Source organism: Balaenoptera physalus (genome assembly GCF_965194825.1).
Source record: "Balaenoptera physalus genome assembly, chromosome: 6".
Classification (NCBI taxonomy): Eukaryota; Metazoa; Chordata; class Mammalia; order Artiodactyla; family Balaenopteridae; genus Balaenoptera; species Balaenoptera physalus.
The window spans coordinates 78957278-78975168 of NC_138885.1; the positions used below are offsets into that span (position 1 = coordinate 78957278).

At 40.0% G+C, this 17891-nt stretch overlaps 1 protein-coding gene across 2 annotated transcripts in view; it reads left to right on the top strand.

The window, feature by feature from the left end:
* Positions 1–4183: 4183 nt before the first annotated feature.
* ITGAV (integrin subunit alpha V) overlaps positions 4184–17891 on the top strand; it is an 89399-nt gene continuing 75691 nt past the window's right edge. Inside the window, exons 1-2 of one of the 2 annotated variants that reach the window (XM_082466676.1) lie at positions 4184–4609; positions 14762–14892. In XM_082466676.1, the coding sequence (XP_082322802.1) occupies positions 4425–4609; positions 14762–14892 (316 nt within the window). In that variant the 5' untranslated portion in view covers positions 4184–4424. The remainder of the gene's footprint in view (positions 4610–14761; positions 14893–17891) is intronic. The other variant, XM_082466677.1, reaches the window with a different exon arrangement.

Here is a 17891-nt window from a genome sequence, read left to right on the forward strand (position 1 = left end):
GAAAGATTAGTTATCCATGTCTTGTTCTTTAAACAAGGGAATGAAGATATCTCCACATTTTTCCCAGCATTTATCTCAAACTTCTCAAGTTTGTAACTAACTTTTCTTAGTACATGGAAAAAGTGTTCTAAATGCCACAAATAATTGATTTCCTACTGTTACGAAAATATAAATATGTTACTTACAGATGAGGATGAGAAACAATTCTCCTCCTTGATATTCATGGATGTGAGCCAGTTTCTCCTTAGTGGACATCATTATTCTGCCTAGTGTGGGGGAAGGAGATTTGAATGAGACCAGATGACTTTGTTCCATGGGGGCTCTCAACAACCACCCTAGTTACTCTGGGGAGGTCACTGAGGCCCCAGGTTCTCAGGGGTGGGGAGGACCTTGGAGATCATCACCAGGGCCCTTCCTTGACCACAAGGATATGGAGGTCAGAAGATGTGAAGAGATTAGAAGATGGAATATACATACAAAATTGTCTCTTCTCTTTCATATTAACATCACAAAAAATTCACTTACAACTATTTTCTTCATAATAAAACTTTAGTAGATTAAGACGATTTCTAGTCTTTACTACAATTGTTCAGTTACTCTTTTATAATTTCTTCTTAGACAAACCTTGTCAAGTTAGTGACGAATACAACCAATAATAAAGTTTGATTAAAATATTTTATTGGTAAACATGCTACAGCATGGATTAAGGGTAAAGATAATTTAAGTAAACTTTCAGATCACTTTGAATATATTACTCTTTTATCCTTGTTATTCTTGTAATGTTATATTATGTATCTTTATACCATAAGAGGCAACTTAGTGCTAATGGGTGTGAGCTTGGAGTCAGACCATCATGCATTCAAAATCTGCCGCTGCCACACTACCTTTGTGACCTTGGAAAAATTATTCAATCTAGTAGAGAATCAGTTTCTTCATCTTTAAATTGGGCATATTAATAGAAACTACCTAACAAATGACTTTATGTATACACAAAATACTTAGCACAGTTCCCAGTACATAATGAATATACTTAATAAAAATGTTAGTTATTATTGTCTCTGAACAATGGAATTAATTCCATTGCTGTGCTCAGTGTTGAGCTCAGAGGATACAAAAGCGAAAGGCATGGTTCCCGGTAGAAGGCTTCCTAGAGGACATGATGATGCCTGATACACATCTTGAAAGAGGAGTAAGAAATAGCCAGGTAGAGGGCATTGTGTAGGTTTGTATGTGGCAGAAGGATGAAGGCTGATTGAGGAGGAGGGCTAATGTTTTCTAGGAAGATAGAGACCTGTGAACAAAGATGGCATTCTGGGGACACTGTAAATAATTAATTTAATATGTAATTGATTTAATATGGCTAAAAGTACTTTGTGAGGTGGGGAGTGGTAAGGGCATGACAGTGAGTAAGATCATGCTGGGGATGTGTCGAATGAGAAATGCAGTGAATCAAAGACAGACACCAGGACAACGCTAACATTGACGGAGCAGATTAGGAAACAAAGCCCAGAAAGGAGACAAGTTTTCTGCCTTCCTTCTCTTCTCTTCCACACACCTAAGGGCTGGCTGGGGATCTTTTGTGATACAGAGAGGAAAAGGCAGCTCTCTGTAGGGTACATAGAAGTAGAAATATAATGTTGTACCCATGAAACTTATATAATGTAATAAACCAATGTTATCTCAATAAAAATAAATACAAAAAAGAAAGGCAGTACTGGGGGTGATGTGGCCAAGTAAATCTCCCTAATAAATAGCTGGGAGAGGAGAGGCAAGCGAGAGTTGGACAAAAAAGCAATGCAACAAACACTGTAGGGTCTGTTGGGTTTAGTGGATTAAGGGCTCTAGAGAAATGGAGAGTGGAAAAAGGGGATTTCAGAAGGGTTTCTGTGGATTATGAACTGAATCCTCCTTGATGTTAGCTGAAAAATAAAAATTTGAAATTCCTCTTAAATTATTTTATGGTAACTGGACTGAGCTCCTTTGATAAGAAAACTGAGGCACATAATGATTGGAGTCATTTGCCTAGGGTCACACAACGAATTGAACTCAGGCATTTGAATTTATAGAAGTCAGTAGAATCAAGATTTTAATCATAGGATAAAGCAGTAGGGGGTAAAATTCAAAGTCAAAATTCTTTTACTATTTTATTTTCTCTGTAAAAAAGTGATCATACTTAATGTCAATATATTATATAGTTGTCTTAAATTGGAAAATTGTTTATGTATTTAGTTTAAAGAGTGCCATGGGAATGGGGGAGGGGCATAGGTTTTCATCTGTAGCATAAAATACACTCTTTCCCTCTCCTATGCATACAGTACCCAGCACATTGTGGATTCTGAATAAGCACTGGCTGAATTGATATGTACTGTAATAAACTTCCTCAGTTTGCAAGGTGCTGGATAGATGACTGCTCAAGCCTGACTTCTCTGTTACAAAAATGCCTGCATTTACAACCCTGGGTGCCTTAAGATACTGGCTTATCCTGGTTCACAGTCTCCTCATAGAAATGTGGTCCTCATTCATTCAAGTTTCAGGGGGCACATGCATGTTGCCATGGCTTTGGCTTTTTCCTTTTCCTGGTTTTCTCATTTCTTCCCTCCACTCCTCTTGTCTGTTAGACCTCTGTCCTGGATCAGATGTTGAGGAGTGAGAGGGCTTACTGGGTCCAGCCAGAGTTTAAACACTCTTCTGCCCTCCCTATCTGGGTGGATTTCCAAGGGGATTGGTTCTCAGGCTTTTAAGGCATAAATGACCCTTTGGGTTTGTGTGTACATACCCGTGGCCTCTCCGTGTACCACAGAACATGGTGAGGAGAAAGGTACATTTGTATTTATGCGTAAGTATTTGTGTAGGATTGCCTGTCTCACGTGGTAATTTCCTTTAGGCAAGTGCTGGACCGTATCTTGTAAAACATGCCTGAGGTTTTGCTGCATATCTTTAGTCACATTTAAAAATCAAAATATATGATGCAATTAAGTACTATATATTCAAATTAGAGACTTCAGTTTACATACATGTACCTTCACAGGATTAAACTCAATGTGCATTGTAATTGAGTGTTAATAGTTACATTCGAAATTACTGTTCTAATACTTGTAAGTTTTTAAGATCCAAACAGTGCCATTTATACTCTGTTTTGTTCACCAAATTCTTTAGCACGTGAGACACAATATGGGGAAGTCATTTCTCTGGGCAAAGTTTACTCATCATTTCATCTCCATTCATTCATTCATTCATTCATTCATTCAACATTTTAATGATTGCTTACTATCTGCCTGGCAAGGTGCTAGGACTTGTTAATATAAAGGAAAAGGTCAAGGTTCCTTCCTCACGCTGGCGGGAGCCTGGGCGGCGTGGAAAACACCAGCAGCAAGCAAGCCCCAAGGGACCCCAAGGTGCATATTCCTTCTTCCAACTCTAAAATCATATTTCTACCCAAATGTCCTAAATCAACCAGTTACTTATCCGAATCATGCGACTTCCCCTAATAAACTAGGAATAAGGTTTTGACTAATCTGATGTGATTTAAAACGATTTCTGCTGATTCTTTGCCTTGCCCATCCTTTCGTGGACGGCTGAAGTTCAGCTTTAATACAACTTGCCTGGAAGAGGCTGTGCTAGCATTCTGAAAGTTTATAATTAAGTTCAGTGTTTGCGTGTGGGCTAGAGTGGGGAGGAAAACGACCATTAATTATAGAGTTTCGGTTGTGAGCGCCTGCCAGGCTTTTAAGTAGCAGAAACACGAGAAACGGATAAAGCTTTCCTCACTTTTAAATAAAAGTCGCACAGCATTTGCCGGCGGCATTCGGGTGCCCTTGGCGCGCTGCTGGACGCGGGCGGGTTGGGACGCTTGAGCATCTCCCCCACCCCGCCACCTCCCTCCTCCCGGTCCTGGGTCTGAGGCCCTAGTCCAGGAGTGCTCCCAGAGGGCTCTGAGGGTCTGGGGCCTCGGTACAGGAGCACTGTTCTTGGGACAGCAGGCGAGAGTGCGCACGGAAGTGCGCTCGACTTGCCCCAGGCCGAGGCCGACTCTCCTCCCCCACTTCCTCCTGCGCGTTGGCTCAGCCTCCGGGGCGGCTCCTCCTCCTGCTCTGCCTCCTCCCACTGGCCGCGGCAGCACTCCGGTTGGGGGTGCGGCGCCCAGCCCTGCAGTCCCGAGCCCGAGGCGCGGCGCTGAGCAGCCGAGCGAGAGGGAGGCGAGGGGCCGCCCGCGCTGCTGTCCCCGCCCCGCGCGCCCTGCGCCCCACTTCCCGGGCGGCCGCTCGAAAGCTCAGCCCTCCTGCCTCCCCCGGCGCTGTCCGGGACTCGCCGGGAAGCGAGCAGCTGGCAAGTTTCGGCGCGCGCAGGCGGCGGGCCGCGGGCACCGTGCGCTCCGGGCGGGGTGGCCGCGTCTCCGGGCTCGGCGCCCCGCGCGCACTTCGGCGATGGCTTCCCTGCCGCGGCGGCGGCTGCGCCTTCGCCCCCGCCGCCTCCTGCTCCTTCTCCCCGGATTCCTGCTGCCTCTTTGCGGCGCCTTCAATCTAGATGTGGACAGTCCTGCGGAGTACTCTGGCCCCGAGGGAAGTTACTTCGGCTTCGCGGTTGATTTCTTCGTGCCCAGCGCGTCTTCGTAAGTGGCCGCACTTGGAAGGGGAGTCGGCCCCCTCCCCCATCGCGCGCACCCACCCTGCGATTTCCCACAGGGAGAGATCTCTGCAAGAGATTCCGGCGCCTTTCTATCCATTCCCTCTAACCCTCCCTACCCCCACTGGGCGATTTAGGTTCTGGGTGGATGAAATACTTGGGGTAGGTGAACCCGTGCACCTCCCACCACCCAGTTCCCCCTTCTCCTCTCCTCAGAGGGAGCGCTTTGAAGCAGACCTGTGATTGAAATTAGGGGAAAGTAGGAAATCAACAAAGGCTGGTCTGGCTGGACACCGCGCCGCCTCTGCTGGTGTCCGGGATTTGGTCAATTTCATTTCCGAACTTCTTTTTCTCCCGTACCAGTTAGCCTTCCCTGTAGTCTTTTTGTTTTTTGGCTTCACAGACTTAAACACCCGTGTTTTTCGCTCTCCCTAAACAAGCCCTCCCCCATTCTTTACGCCTCTCAGTCTGATTCTGTTTCTCCTCATCTCCTTTTCCAGACATTCTGATGACTAAAATGACCATTCTGTTTAGTAACTTCATTATCAGTGTCTTATCTCTGAGACTGTCAAACCTTTGCACATTTGAGGGTGAACAGATGAATTGGATGTGTCATCTGTTCTTTTTATAGTGATTCATTATTTAGGTCATTGTTCAGAAAGAACAAGCATGTTTGCTGAGTTTTCACTCACTAAAGGTCATTTGAATACTGTAGTATTTAAGAATTCAGTTATGTTTCAAATTGGCAGCGTTTCGCGTTGCACAGGATTTGGAACAGAGTTATTGTCATTATTGGATTAAAAGTTGTCTCTGACCTTACGGAACGCTGACGTCATTCTCACCACCCCACCCCCTTTTTTAGCGTTAGAAATACTGATTTAATGTGTTCCCTGGATGTCTTCTGATGTTTAACTCTTGTTTCCAAGAGGGAGAACTGTTCTTAGAGTTCTTTCTAAGCTCGTAGAAATTGTAACAACGTATTTTTGTTTTTAATTTTTTTCTATACTTTACAGTATTTTTTTTTTTTTTTGTGGGGAGAGGGAGGATAATTTTAACGGTCAGTACTTTTTAGTACTATTTTTCCTCTTCATACATGCCTAATTTGAGGATGATCTAAATATTTTTCCATGACTGTTACAACATTCGGCAGGATGTATGCCTTTATAGTGCAGAGGATTTTAGTTGCTTCCAAGGGTGCTCTTTTGGATTTAATTTCTACAGAAATTCTAATAATTTTGAAAATATATATTGTCTTTTGTCAAGAGTTGGTACTTAGAGTAGCCAGAGTTAGCACTTAAATACTTCCAAGTGGATGGAGTGGTTTGCAAATGTGGCTCTTAATTCGGTGGCAACCCTCTGAGTTCTGTAGTGTAAAGATACATGACAAAATGATAAACTTTAAGTGTTTTTACTATGGAAAATGCAGTAATACTGAACTGTTAGCATGAGATAGTTCCTATTTTTGGCTGCGAGGCTGGATGGCTAGTTTGTGATTAGTCATTATAGTTGTTGAATATACTATGACCTCACAGGTTTGTTTACATGACCTCCCACGTGGGCCTTTAATGGTAAGGTAAAATTGAACTTGGTTTGGTTTCATACAACATTTTGAAACTTTCTTCAGTGACTTTGTACTGATAGACTAGTGAGGTCTAGGTATAGCCTAAGATAAAAAATATAAATCAACTTGGAGATTAAAAAAACCAAAATATATGTAAACAAAGGTTTCTACTTCTGAGCTTTTCAGATTTAACAAAGATTAATGCAAATTTATGCTTAATTTTGTAAAAAGGTACTTTTAAAGTTAACAAGCATTGGAATCCAGGGTGCATGTGGATGCCATTTACAATATTACCAGCTGCATTTATTGTTGTTATTTGGTGTGATAATAAACTTCTAAAGGGAAAAAAAATTCACATAATAGAAAAGTGCTAATTAAAGTTTCCTTTCTTCTGAAGGAAGAGTGCCTGTATTAATGAGGATGCAAGGGTAATGAGGTCTCCTGCTGCTTCCGGTTTCTATAGGTGTCTAAATACCTCTGGCAAGCTATAGAACTGTTTTCTGTCTCATTTTTCTTGTTACAGAAAATTGTTATTGAATTATCTCCATATTGTTGTGAAAACTAATGAATCGATGTTAATTAAAAAGAAGGAAAAAGGAAGTACTAAGCAAAAATATTAAGGTGACTCCACAATGAAATTCCTCCAGAAATGAGCCTTAGGTTTGAAGTGAAAGGTCACAAAAGTTATGATTTGAAAAATATAGAAAACAAACTTATGGTTACCAAAGAGGAAAGGTGGGGGGGGGCGATAAATTAGGATTTGGAGATTAGCAGATACAAACTACTATATATAAAATAAATAAACAACAAGGATTTACTATATAGCACAGGAAACTGTATTCAATATCCTGTAATAAACTATAATGGAAAAGAATATGAAAAAGAACATATATATGTATATGCATATGTATGTATAACTGAATCACTTTGCTGTACACCAGAAACTAACACAACATTGTAAATTAGCTATACTTAAAAAGGGAAAAAAATTGTGAAAAATAAAACATTAGCACTCCCTGTTATTTTTCCTGTATGAATTAATTTATGGTGACTATATTGCCAAACTTACGTAAAATTTAAATACTGTATACAGGCCAAGAAGTAAAGGCATGTTTTTCTTGTGGAGAATAATTGGAGAAATTAAAAATTACACCCTAGGCTTAGTTATAATAATGATATCTTACATTGCTTGACCTGTTTTATAATTTACAAAGCACTTTTACTTGTGATATCTCATTTTACTCTACACCACAGACCACCAGGGGAAATAGGGAAGCAGATAAATTCACTCTTACAGAACAGGAAACTGAGGCCAGAAGAGTTTGCAGCCTTTAGTTGTTTGAGTGGGATGGTGTGGGGTAAGGGAAAGGATGGGAACAAAATGCAGAGGAAATGAAATTCAAATTCCATTTAATTTTTGTATTCAAATTTTAAAATTTTAAGAAGAAAATGAATAATTTTCTTACTCTTAAGATATGTTATACAGTTCTCATTTTACGTATATATTTATTTTAAAATAATGCTATAGTGAGCAACACTGGATTACAAGGCTTGCTTTTTCCCCTGTTAAACACTATTGGAGCCTTATTTACAGTTACTTCATGTCCTATGACCCCAAAGACAAGGTGTGGGTGAGTGTGCCCTGGTCGCAGAAGGTCCCACAGACCATACAATGGTTCTCAATCCCAACTTCCTATTTGCAACACTTGGAGAGCTTTTAAAACCATATTGCTGCCCTGGCTTCATCTTCGATCTAAAAGTAGAGCTCTAACTTTATATTCAACAGCCTGTGGATCATTTCTTCTTGACTAGCCTGTCTTACCTCAATTTGACAAAAAATGAACTGTTTTTCACCAAGTGATATCAGTTGTACCTCTGTTTCTATTAATGGTACCATCATTTTCTCTGTCGCCCTGCAAATAATTTCATATTCCTCCCTCTCATTTTCTATTTTTCTTTGTCTCTCCTACTGGACACCCCTAATATTAGTCAGTGATTAGTCACCAGGCAGAAGGTCCTCAAAATTCTTCCTTGTTAATTTTTTTTTTAATTAATTAATTTATTATTTATTTTTGGCTGCATTGGGGCTTTGTGCTGGGTGTGGCTTTCTCTAGTTGCAGCGAGTGGGGGCTACTCTTCGTTGCGGCACGCGGACTTCTCATTGTGGTGGCTTCTCTTGTTGTGGAGCACGGGCTCTAGGCACGCGGGCTTCAATAGTCGTGGCACGTGGGCTCAGTAGTTGTGGCTCGCGGGCTCTAGAGTGCAGGCTCAGGAGTTGTGGCGCACGGGCTTAGTTGCTCCGCGGCATGTGGGATCTTCCCCGACCAGGGCTCGAACCCGTGTCCCCTGCATTGGCAGGTGGATTCTTAACCACTGTGCCACCAGGGAAGCCCTTGTTAATGTTTCTTGCATCCATCTCTGCTTTCCACTTGCAGTTTGACCAGTCGTTACAAGCGTGGTCTGTGGCATTCAGGTCATCACCCCTCTGCCCATCGTTTAGCTCTCAGACCTGCAAAACATCTTACATGTTTCTAATAGTTTTACCTTTCTGAAGCATCTTTTGATTCTGGTATTCTGCTGCTAAAATTTCCTCGAAAATGTTCTCATGTCCAGAGATAAAGTCCAAACTGCTTAAACTGGATGAAGACCCCTTTCAGTCTGTCCCAGTCTGCATCTACTTTTAAAAGCTTATGTCCCGTTTCTCTCTTCACCTTTGTAACCATCTTCACAACCCTTTACAAAATGGCACCAGCTTATTTTAGTGTGGCTCTGGCTATATTGGTTCTTTTTTCTTTCTTTCTTTTTTTAAAAAATTTATTTATTTATTTTTGCCTGCGTTGGGTCTTCATTGCTACACGCGAGCTTTCTCAAGTTGTGGAGAGCCGGGGCTTCTCTTCGGTGTGGTGCATGGGCTTCTCATTGCGGTGGCTTCTCGTTGTGGAGCACGGGCTCTAGGCACATGGGCTTCAGTAGTTGTGGCACGTGGGCTCAGTAGTTGCGGCGCACAGGCTTAGTTGCTCCGTGGCATGTGGGTTCTTCCCGGACCAGTGACCAGGGCTCGAACCCATGTCCCCTGCATTGGCAGGCGGATTCTTAACCACTGCACCACCAGGGAAGCCCCTGGTTCTTTTTTCTTATCATAAATAATATATATGCATAGATTCTATCATCATTATATATTTAGAAAGCAAATCCTATGTTGATTTCTCCTGATTAAGGCCCAAGGTTTATAGGATATTATAGAAGAGAAGGGAAAATGTATAGGATTTATGGTTAATGCATCTGTTTTACATCACATAAATGTTGACTGTAGCTTTTTTTTTTAGTGAAAAGTAAATGAGACTGGAATTATAGCTCTTAAGTAACATTCAGTAACACGTTTCTTTCTATATACGTATATGATAATTTTTCAGAAGTTCCTTTTGGTGAAGCCTCACTGGTCAGCCAGAGTCAGCCAAAATATATTAACCATGCTTTATCTTGGAAAAGTCAGTGCTGAAAGCAGCCAAATAACTTAGTTCATTTGGAGAGTTTAAAAAATGTACTTGTCATTGTTTGGCTGGTTGTCTCTCCTTGGTAGTCAAGGTCATGTTCCCTGAAGCAGCTGCCCTTAAAGTACACCTTGGATTGAAAGTGCGTCCGAAGGGCATCCTCCTGGTTGGCTTCTCGAATCCTCTTGTCTCTCCCATCCTCTTCCCCTTCCTCCCCCTCTCCCTTACTACCTCCCCTTTCTTCTCTCCTTCCCCCTCCCTTGCCCTTCTGCCTCTCCTTCTGCCGTCATTCTGTCCCTCCCTCTCTCCCTTCTCCCCCACTTTCCCTCCCTCCCTCTTTCTTCTTCTCTTACCCCCCTTCCCCCAAACACACATTTCTACTCTTTATCTTTCAGAATTTCTTGGCATGATATTAATGGCCTGCTCATATATATGTAAACCTTAATTTTAAAGTCATTTAATGAAACTGATTCAAGTCATTTAAAAAGAATGGTGAGGATGGGCATCCTGATATTCTTGGGTAAACTTTTTGGAAGGGAGATGGATTCTGTCAGGAGGAAGTTGCAAGCTTATGAAACTAAGTTGCTCAGCTTCAGATTTTTGCTGCTTACCAGAGAAATCTCTGTCAGCCTCAGCTAACTCTGTGTATCTTCCCCAGCTCTCCACCATTGTCAGGAAATGTTGCAAGCCAACTATTACCTATCCTTTTTTTTTTTTTTTTCTCTTGAGAGCTTGCATTTGGGTTAATTAATGGCCCTTGAAAACAGATATTAACTTTTATTCCTACTTTATTAGGGAGTATTTTATTGTTGTTTTTAGTTCTGCTGTCATCTTTTATTTTTATGATGCGTTCACATTTTCTAAGTTTACTTTTATCTATACTATCCACATTCAGAAATTTTCTTTTTAAAGTAATTATAGTGGGCATTGTTATTTCCATTCAATAGAACAGGAAACTGAGGCTCAGAGATTTAAAGTGACTTTCTCAATTGATTTATATGGTGACTGGAGCCTTTAGTCCCAAACTGCCCATTAGACAATGCTGCTTATATTGCGAAATTTTTTCTGGTCTGTCACTTCTTTTACTTTAATTAAGCTGTTGTAGACATTCATTAGACATTCCTAGATGAACTTCAAGTCGTAATGATTTAATATTTTTGTAAGGCGTTTCATTAACAGGCTGTTGTTTTGTTATTGTGGCAGAAAGACACACGACATAAAATTCACCCTCCCAACACGTTAACAGGCAACATGTGTTGCTTTTATAGTCCTTAATTTTCTCATATAGCATCTTTTACCATTCTGTACTCTTTAATCTCTACAAATACTTAATTTTTCTCTCCACACCTCCCTCTTAGGACTTAGCATTTGTCTAAGTCAGTCTTACTGTCTTTATCTCTCCATTTTTCTCTTTTAAAGCTTTCTATAACACTCTTAAAAGGAACTTAAATATCATGTTGACACTTTGCACAAAGAACTTTATTTCTCAGCTTTTTCCCCTCATTAACCTAGCACTTAGAAACTGAGAATGCTCACACATTCCTTTTATATTATTCTACCATTTCTGTGGCATTTCACCAATGTGCAAGACTGCACATGAAGGTATGCTTAGGAAAACTTGATGAACACCCATATTAGTACATCTAATTACCATCATTTCATGCCTATAACGTGCAAATGGTCTGATGCAAAGCAGCAGCCTTGTTCCTGATCCTGTCCAAGGAACTCGAGCTCTGTGCTGCCAATAATGAGTGCAGTTTCCATTCAGAACTCTCCTACGATGCCCTTTTTTCTGTCTTTGCTGAAGTCCGTGTCCCCTAATAACTTTCCAGCCCTCTCTGTCTTTAGTGCCAAGTAAAGAAAGTATCTGAAACCCAAGATTAAGAAGAGAAACGTTACAGAAAGAAATTATTTTAAGGATAATTTAAATAATCGGATGTTTATTAGAGGATGATTTCTGCATTCTACAGGGGTTGGTGTTAGTGGAGATGGCTTTTTATGTATGGCTGTTTTGATTGAGACTTATAACTATCAAATTTACTTGCTACTCAATTGTCAATTTAAAAAGCTTTTCTTGAGTGCTTGTTATGTGGCAGCACAAAGATGACTGAGGGGCCCCTCCATTCAAGGAAGCAGTTTATCATAAGGTAGGAAGAAGTGCTTTGACAAAAAATTATTAAAGATTCTGTAGCGTGCTATGTGAGGACAGTCCAGAAATGAGTTTGCTTGTAGGTTTCTAGGCAAATTCTGAGAATCAGCTCCTCTGTCCTGATCTCCTGGAACTGGCCATTATCCACAATATGAAAATCATACACATACCTGTGCTCGTATTACCCTTATTAGGGCTATTGCAGGAATGAGCCTATGCCTCTTCAGGTGTAGACCTGAAAAGTATACTTATCTGAAATATTTTTTTTTGCCTATCATGTACTAAAAAATCATTTAATTCAGATGAGGAGGGGCAGTTTTGTGATTTTGTGGCCAAATTTTTGGCCTGTTGAAAAAGGTAAATTTCATATATGTGTGTGTGTGTGTGTGTGTGTGTGTGTGTGTGTGTATAATTTAGCTGTTAACCAGCTCTGCTGTAGAAAAGGAGGGCATAGTGATACTTAGCTGCTCTCTTATTCATGGGGGCTGAGGGCTATCTTACTCAGCTTTATTTTTTTTCTTGCTGAATGAAAACTAAGTTGGCTATGAGGAGAAAGGCCAGCATTGGTGTTTTACTGATGCCAACTATGACTGCATAAAGCTTTCTTAAACAGGGTGTGGTTTGGTTGGGAGTTTTGTCTTTATTTTGAGTATGGAGTTTTAAGATAAGTGTACGAAAACAGGGTTCCAGCATTTCATGCAGCCATCTTTCGACTGGTCTAAATATGATTTAGCAGATACATCCAGAAGAAATGAAATTGATAAATAAAAGTTAAAACGAAAGCATTCCATATTTAAGATGTAGGTTTGTTCATAACTTCACAAAAAAGTGAAAAGCAATTATGAGTATTTTCTTTGCTAGAAGAATGTAAGTGGCTTAGTGTTTAACAAGGAAATGAAATGATAATGGTGATAGCATTTATGGAGGGCCTTCTGTGTCTATCTGTATCCTGTTTTCTTCTCCTGTATTTCAGTTAGCTTCTTCTCAGCCTCTTTTACTCTGTCCTCTTTCTCTGACTCTTAAATGTTGCTTCCTCTCTTTCCTCCTCTTCTCTCTGAAGCCTCTCCCTGTGTGAACCCATCCGTTCCAAGTTGACATTCTCAACACGTTATCTCTAAGGGCAAAACTCTCCTCAGAGCAACAGACCACCAATTAGGTGTCTCACAGGTATTTCAAGCTAACATGTTGGGAACCGAACTCTTGGTTTTCCTGTAAATACTTAGTCTGCCTTCTGCTTCCCTACTCTCTGGGCTTTTCTAGCACAGTAAGTGGTTCTCCCATCCCTGCACTCCAGAAAGAAACCTAGGTGACGTGCTTTAATCTAATCTTCCCTTTCTACCACATTCAAGCCTCCAGCTGTTCCTGTTCATTCTACTCCAGATATTTCCCAAATCTGCCCATCCATCTCTTTCTGCATCTGTCCTGCCAACCTAGTTTACCATCACCTCCTTCCTCAGGAGCTGAAAGTCTCTCGCTTTTCTTGTTCCATTTTTGCCCCCCTCCCCCTTAATACTTTCCCCATAAGGCACCACATTTCATCTTCTTTATTAGATTATGTCATTCTCTTGCTTTAAAAAACATTCAGAAGCTTCACATGGACCTTATGATAAAATCCAAAAGTTTTACCTGGCTAAAGGACCTTGTGTGATTTAGCTCTTGCCAAGCTCCGCAGTTTTATCTTGTGCCATTCCCAGCTTGCTCTCCTTTAGCCACACCTCTTTCCTTGTAACTCTTGGAGCCTAAGCCCTTTCCTGCCTTGAGTCTTTGTACCTCTGCCTGGGGCCCTCCCATCCACCTCTCCATCCCACTCACTTAGCCCCTCACTCCCAACACACAGACACTCCTTGGCGACCTTCTTCTAATCCTGTACATCTCAATTTACTTAGAGGTAAATCCCTTTGCTGCTTTATCTGAAAGAGGTCTCTTCTCCCTGTTCTTTAAAGATAACTTCCTTAGACATCCCTTTATCCAAAGGAAGTGTCTCCGCTCCATTCCTTAGAGGTAACTTCCCTTAATCTAAAGAAGGTCTCCTCTCCTTGTTCCCAAATAATACCTCTCAGCCAATTGTTGGTTCTTTCGTAGCACTTGTAACAGTGACCAATTTTCTTGGCAAGTTTCTCGATTTCTTCCCAAAGGGAATGTAAGCTCCACTGAGAGCAGGAACCAAGGTTGTCTTATTCATCCTCGTTTCTCTAGTGCCCAGATCTGTGCCTTAGTAGAGGAGACACTCAATCCATATTTTTTTTCTGAATGAATAGAAACAACTAAAGAAAAGATCTCTTTTACTTAAAAATTTGACTCCTGATTATTTTGTCTTTTGCTAATTTTATCCTGTTAAGAAATTGAATAGTGCTTCTATTCTTTGACCAGGAATTGATTAGATTTATCCAGTGAAAAAAGACATTTCGTTAGTCACTATTAAAAAAAAAATTGAAGTATGTAGTTTTAAAACAAGGTAAGTTTTCCCAATGGAAAAATGATAATATTTAAAGTTACCATACTTTAGAATCATTTATTTCTTTGTTCAATATTCAGGATATAGAAAGTGTACAGTAAATCACACACAAAAAAACAAAAATCAAGACAAATGTCCCTGTCTCTAGCCAGCATACATTTTTAACAAATTAATTGAGCTATAATTGACATATAATAAACTGTACCTATTCAAAGTGTACAGTTTGGCCAGCATAAATTTTTAAATGACATGTAACCCTGAAGTTGCCTTATAATGTGTTACTAGGATGAGTAAACTATATTGAATAATGTATGTATGTAAAAGAGCACCAGATGAATAATGAAGGTGGATTATGCTCTCAGTGGGTGGTTTTTAAAGAATATTTGTGGATAAAATCAAGAGAATGATTGCTCTTCCTAAATCATAAGATATTGTTTATGCTTTGTGCCACTTAAAGTCTTGTCTTGCCTTTTGTATTTTAGCAGGATGTTTCTTCTGGTGGGAGCTCCCAAAGCAAACACTACCCAGCCTGGGATCGTGGAAGGAGGGCAAGTCCTCAAGTGTGACTGGTCTTCTCACCGTGGGTGCCAGCCAATTGAATTTGATGCAACAGGTAAATGTTGATGCAGTGGTCCCTTTTCTTAATTTCTGTTATTTGATATTTTCCCCCTACCTTTGCCTCTCCCTGTTTGAATAGAATTTTATTTTTTTAATACATTTATTTATTTATTTATTTTTGGCTGTGTTGGGTCTTTGTTGTGGTGTGGTGCGCGGGCTTCTCATTGCAGTGGCTTCTCTTGTTGTGGAGCACAGGCTCTAGGCTTGTGGGCTTCAGTAGTTGTGGCACGCGGGCTCAGTAGTTGTGCTCACGGGCTCTAAAGCACAGGCTCAGTAGTTGTGGCTCACGGGCTCTAGAGCACAGGCTCAGTAGTTGTGGCTCACGGGCTCTAGAGCACAGGCTCAGTAGTTGTGGTGCACGGGCTTAGTGGCTCCGCAGCATGTGGGATCTTCCCAGACCAGGGCTCGAACCCGTGTCCCCTGCAATGGCAGGCAGATTCTTAACCACTGCGCCACCAGGGAAGTCCCTCCCCATTTGATATGTTTCAAAATATGATTTAATTTTTGAAAGTACTTGCTTTAGCTTAAATGTAACAATTTAGTGAAATAATATGTATAAGCACTTCAGATCCCCAGGGAAAGTTATATAAAGACAAATGACTTATTATATGATTTTTTGTACAATTTCGTGGCATATAAAAGCCTTAAAAATATATTGTGTTTCCACACTGCTTTGGATGTCTTCAACTTCCCTGATAATGTCAATCTGCAGAAGCCTGGGGAAAATCTGTTAAAATGTTTTTGCACCTCTTCTGAGAAAGGCTTTTGTCCTTTCTCTTGTCAGCAAAATTGACTCACTGACTCCTTAATCGTGAAATAATCTAGAGTCTTGGGTTGTGCTTTCAAAACCAGTTGAGGAATATTTTGTATTCAAGTGGATTTGGTTGACTTAAAAAAAAATTCTTATCCAAAATTTATTGGGAAAATAATATGTTATGGTTCTGATAACATTAAAGTTTTATCTAACAGGGACAAATTCCAGTGTCAGATTGTGGTGGTAAGGAGGAAAATAGCATAAGGAAGATGAGAAATAAGAAATAAGTTTTACATTTACATCAGTAAAATAAAATATACATAATCCTGTACACATTTGTATTGATATATTTATCTACATTTGTGAAAGTTTAGACTCCTCAAAGAAATAGTGTGACATTCTTCTGGTACAGTAGTTCTGCAAAATTTTTTACCAGTTTTGATTTGCTGGCTTTGACAGAATATTTTAAGATAAGCCTGAAGAAAATTAATATTTTTTTCCATATTGTTATTTCCTGCTAGTTCTAAAATATATTCGTTCTGGGAATTACAATACCAGTGAAACAGAAATCATGATGTGGACTGTTACATTTGATATCATGACCAGTACCAAAATGAGTGTCGTTAAGCCAGTTCTTCATAGAGATTGGGTCACATGTTTGCTTTTTTCCATTTGAAACTATCTACATTAAACTTTGTTGTTTTTTGCATATATGGCTGGCATTTGGAAAACCCCAGGAGTATGTAAATAGGCTCAATTTTACCACAAATAGAGAAATATACCTGTGATTCAGGATATTATGGGTCAGGGCATTTATATCTTCTACCAACATGTGAACACTAATAAAAAAAAATGTTGAACTGTTCAGATATATTTCTGTATTCAACACCACAGGTTTTGTGCAGTGCCAGATAATTTATTACTGGTCTTTTTTGAAATTTGGCTTTAGTATTATTATTATTATTTTTTTTTTTTTAAATTTTTATTATTTATTTATTATTTATTTTTGGCTGTGTTGGGTCTTCGTTTCTGTGCAAGGGCTTTCTCTAGTTGCGGAGAGCAGGGGCCACTCTTCATCGCGGTGCGCGGGCCTCTCACTGTCGCGGCCTCTCTTGTTGCGGAGCACAGGCTCCAGATGCGCAGGCTCAGTAGTTGTGGCTCACGGGCCCAGTTGCTCCGTGGCATGTGGGATCTTCCCAGACCAGGGCTCGAACCCGTGTCCCCTGCATTGGCAGGCAGATTCTCAACCACTGCGCCACCAGGGAAGCCCTAGTATTATTTTTATTGAAAAAATTTCAGACAGTCCAAGAGGGTAGACAATGAAAAAATAGGACTTGTTCCCATTAGCCTGCTTAGAGGCAATCACTTTAAATAGTTTCTTTGATCTTCCTAGAATTTTCTTATTCCTATATATCTGTACATCCTTAAAAAAAAAAACTCGCAAATAGGAATATACTAAATATTACTATTAGGTACCTGACTCAACCCCCACCCCTCCCTGCCCAATATAATCTCTCGTAGACATATATAGATTTAACTCATTCTTTGCAAACCACTGATAGTATTCTGTTTTATAGTATATATAGCCTAAATTATTTAACTCATATTTCCTGTTGATAGACATTTAGATTGTTTCTGGTTTTTTGTAATTTTAAACACTGCTATAGTGAAAATCTTATACACAGGTATTTGTGCAAGTGTGTGAGTATGTCTGTATGATAAAGTCCTAGCAGGATTTTTAGATCAAAGTATATGTATTGTTTTAATACTACAAAGCTACAGTAATCAAAACAATGTGGTATTGGTACAAAAACAGACATATGGATCAATGGAACAGAATAGAGAGCCCAGAAATAAACCCACACACCTACGGTCAATTAATCTTCGACAAAGGCGGTAAGAATATAAAATGGGAAAAAGACAGTCTCTTCAGCAAGTGGTGCTGGGAAAGTTGGACAGCTGCATGTAAATCAATGAAGTTAAAACACACCCTCAAACCATGCACAAAAATAAACTCAAAATGGCTTAAAGACTTAAACATAAGACATGACACCATAAAACCCCTAGAAGAGAGCATAGGCAAAACATTCTCTGACATAAATCGTACCAGTGTTTTCTTAGGTCAGTTTCCCAAGGCAATATAAATAAAAACAAAAATAAACAAATGGGACCTAATCAAACTTACAAGCTTTTGCATAGCAAAGGAAACCATAAAAAAACCCAAAAAGACAACCTACGGA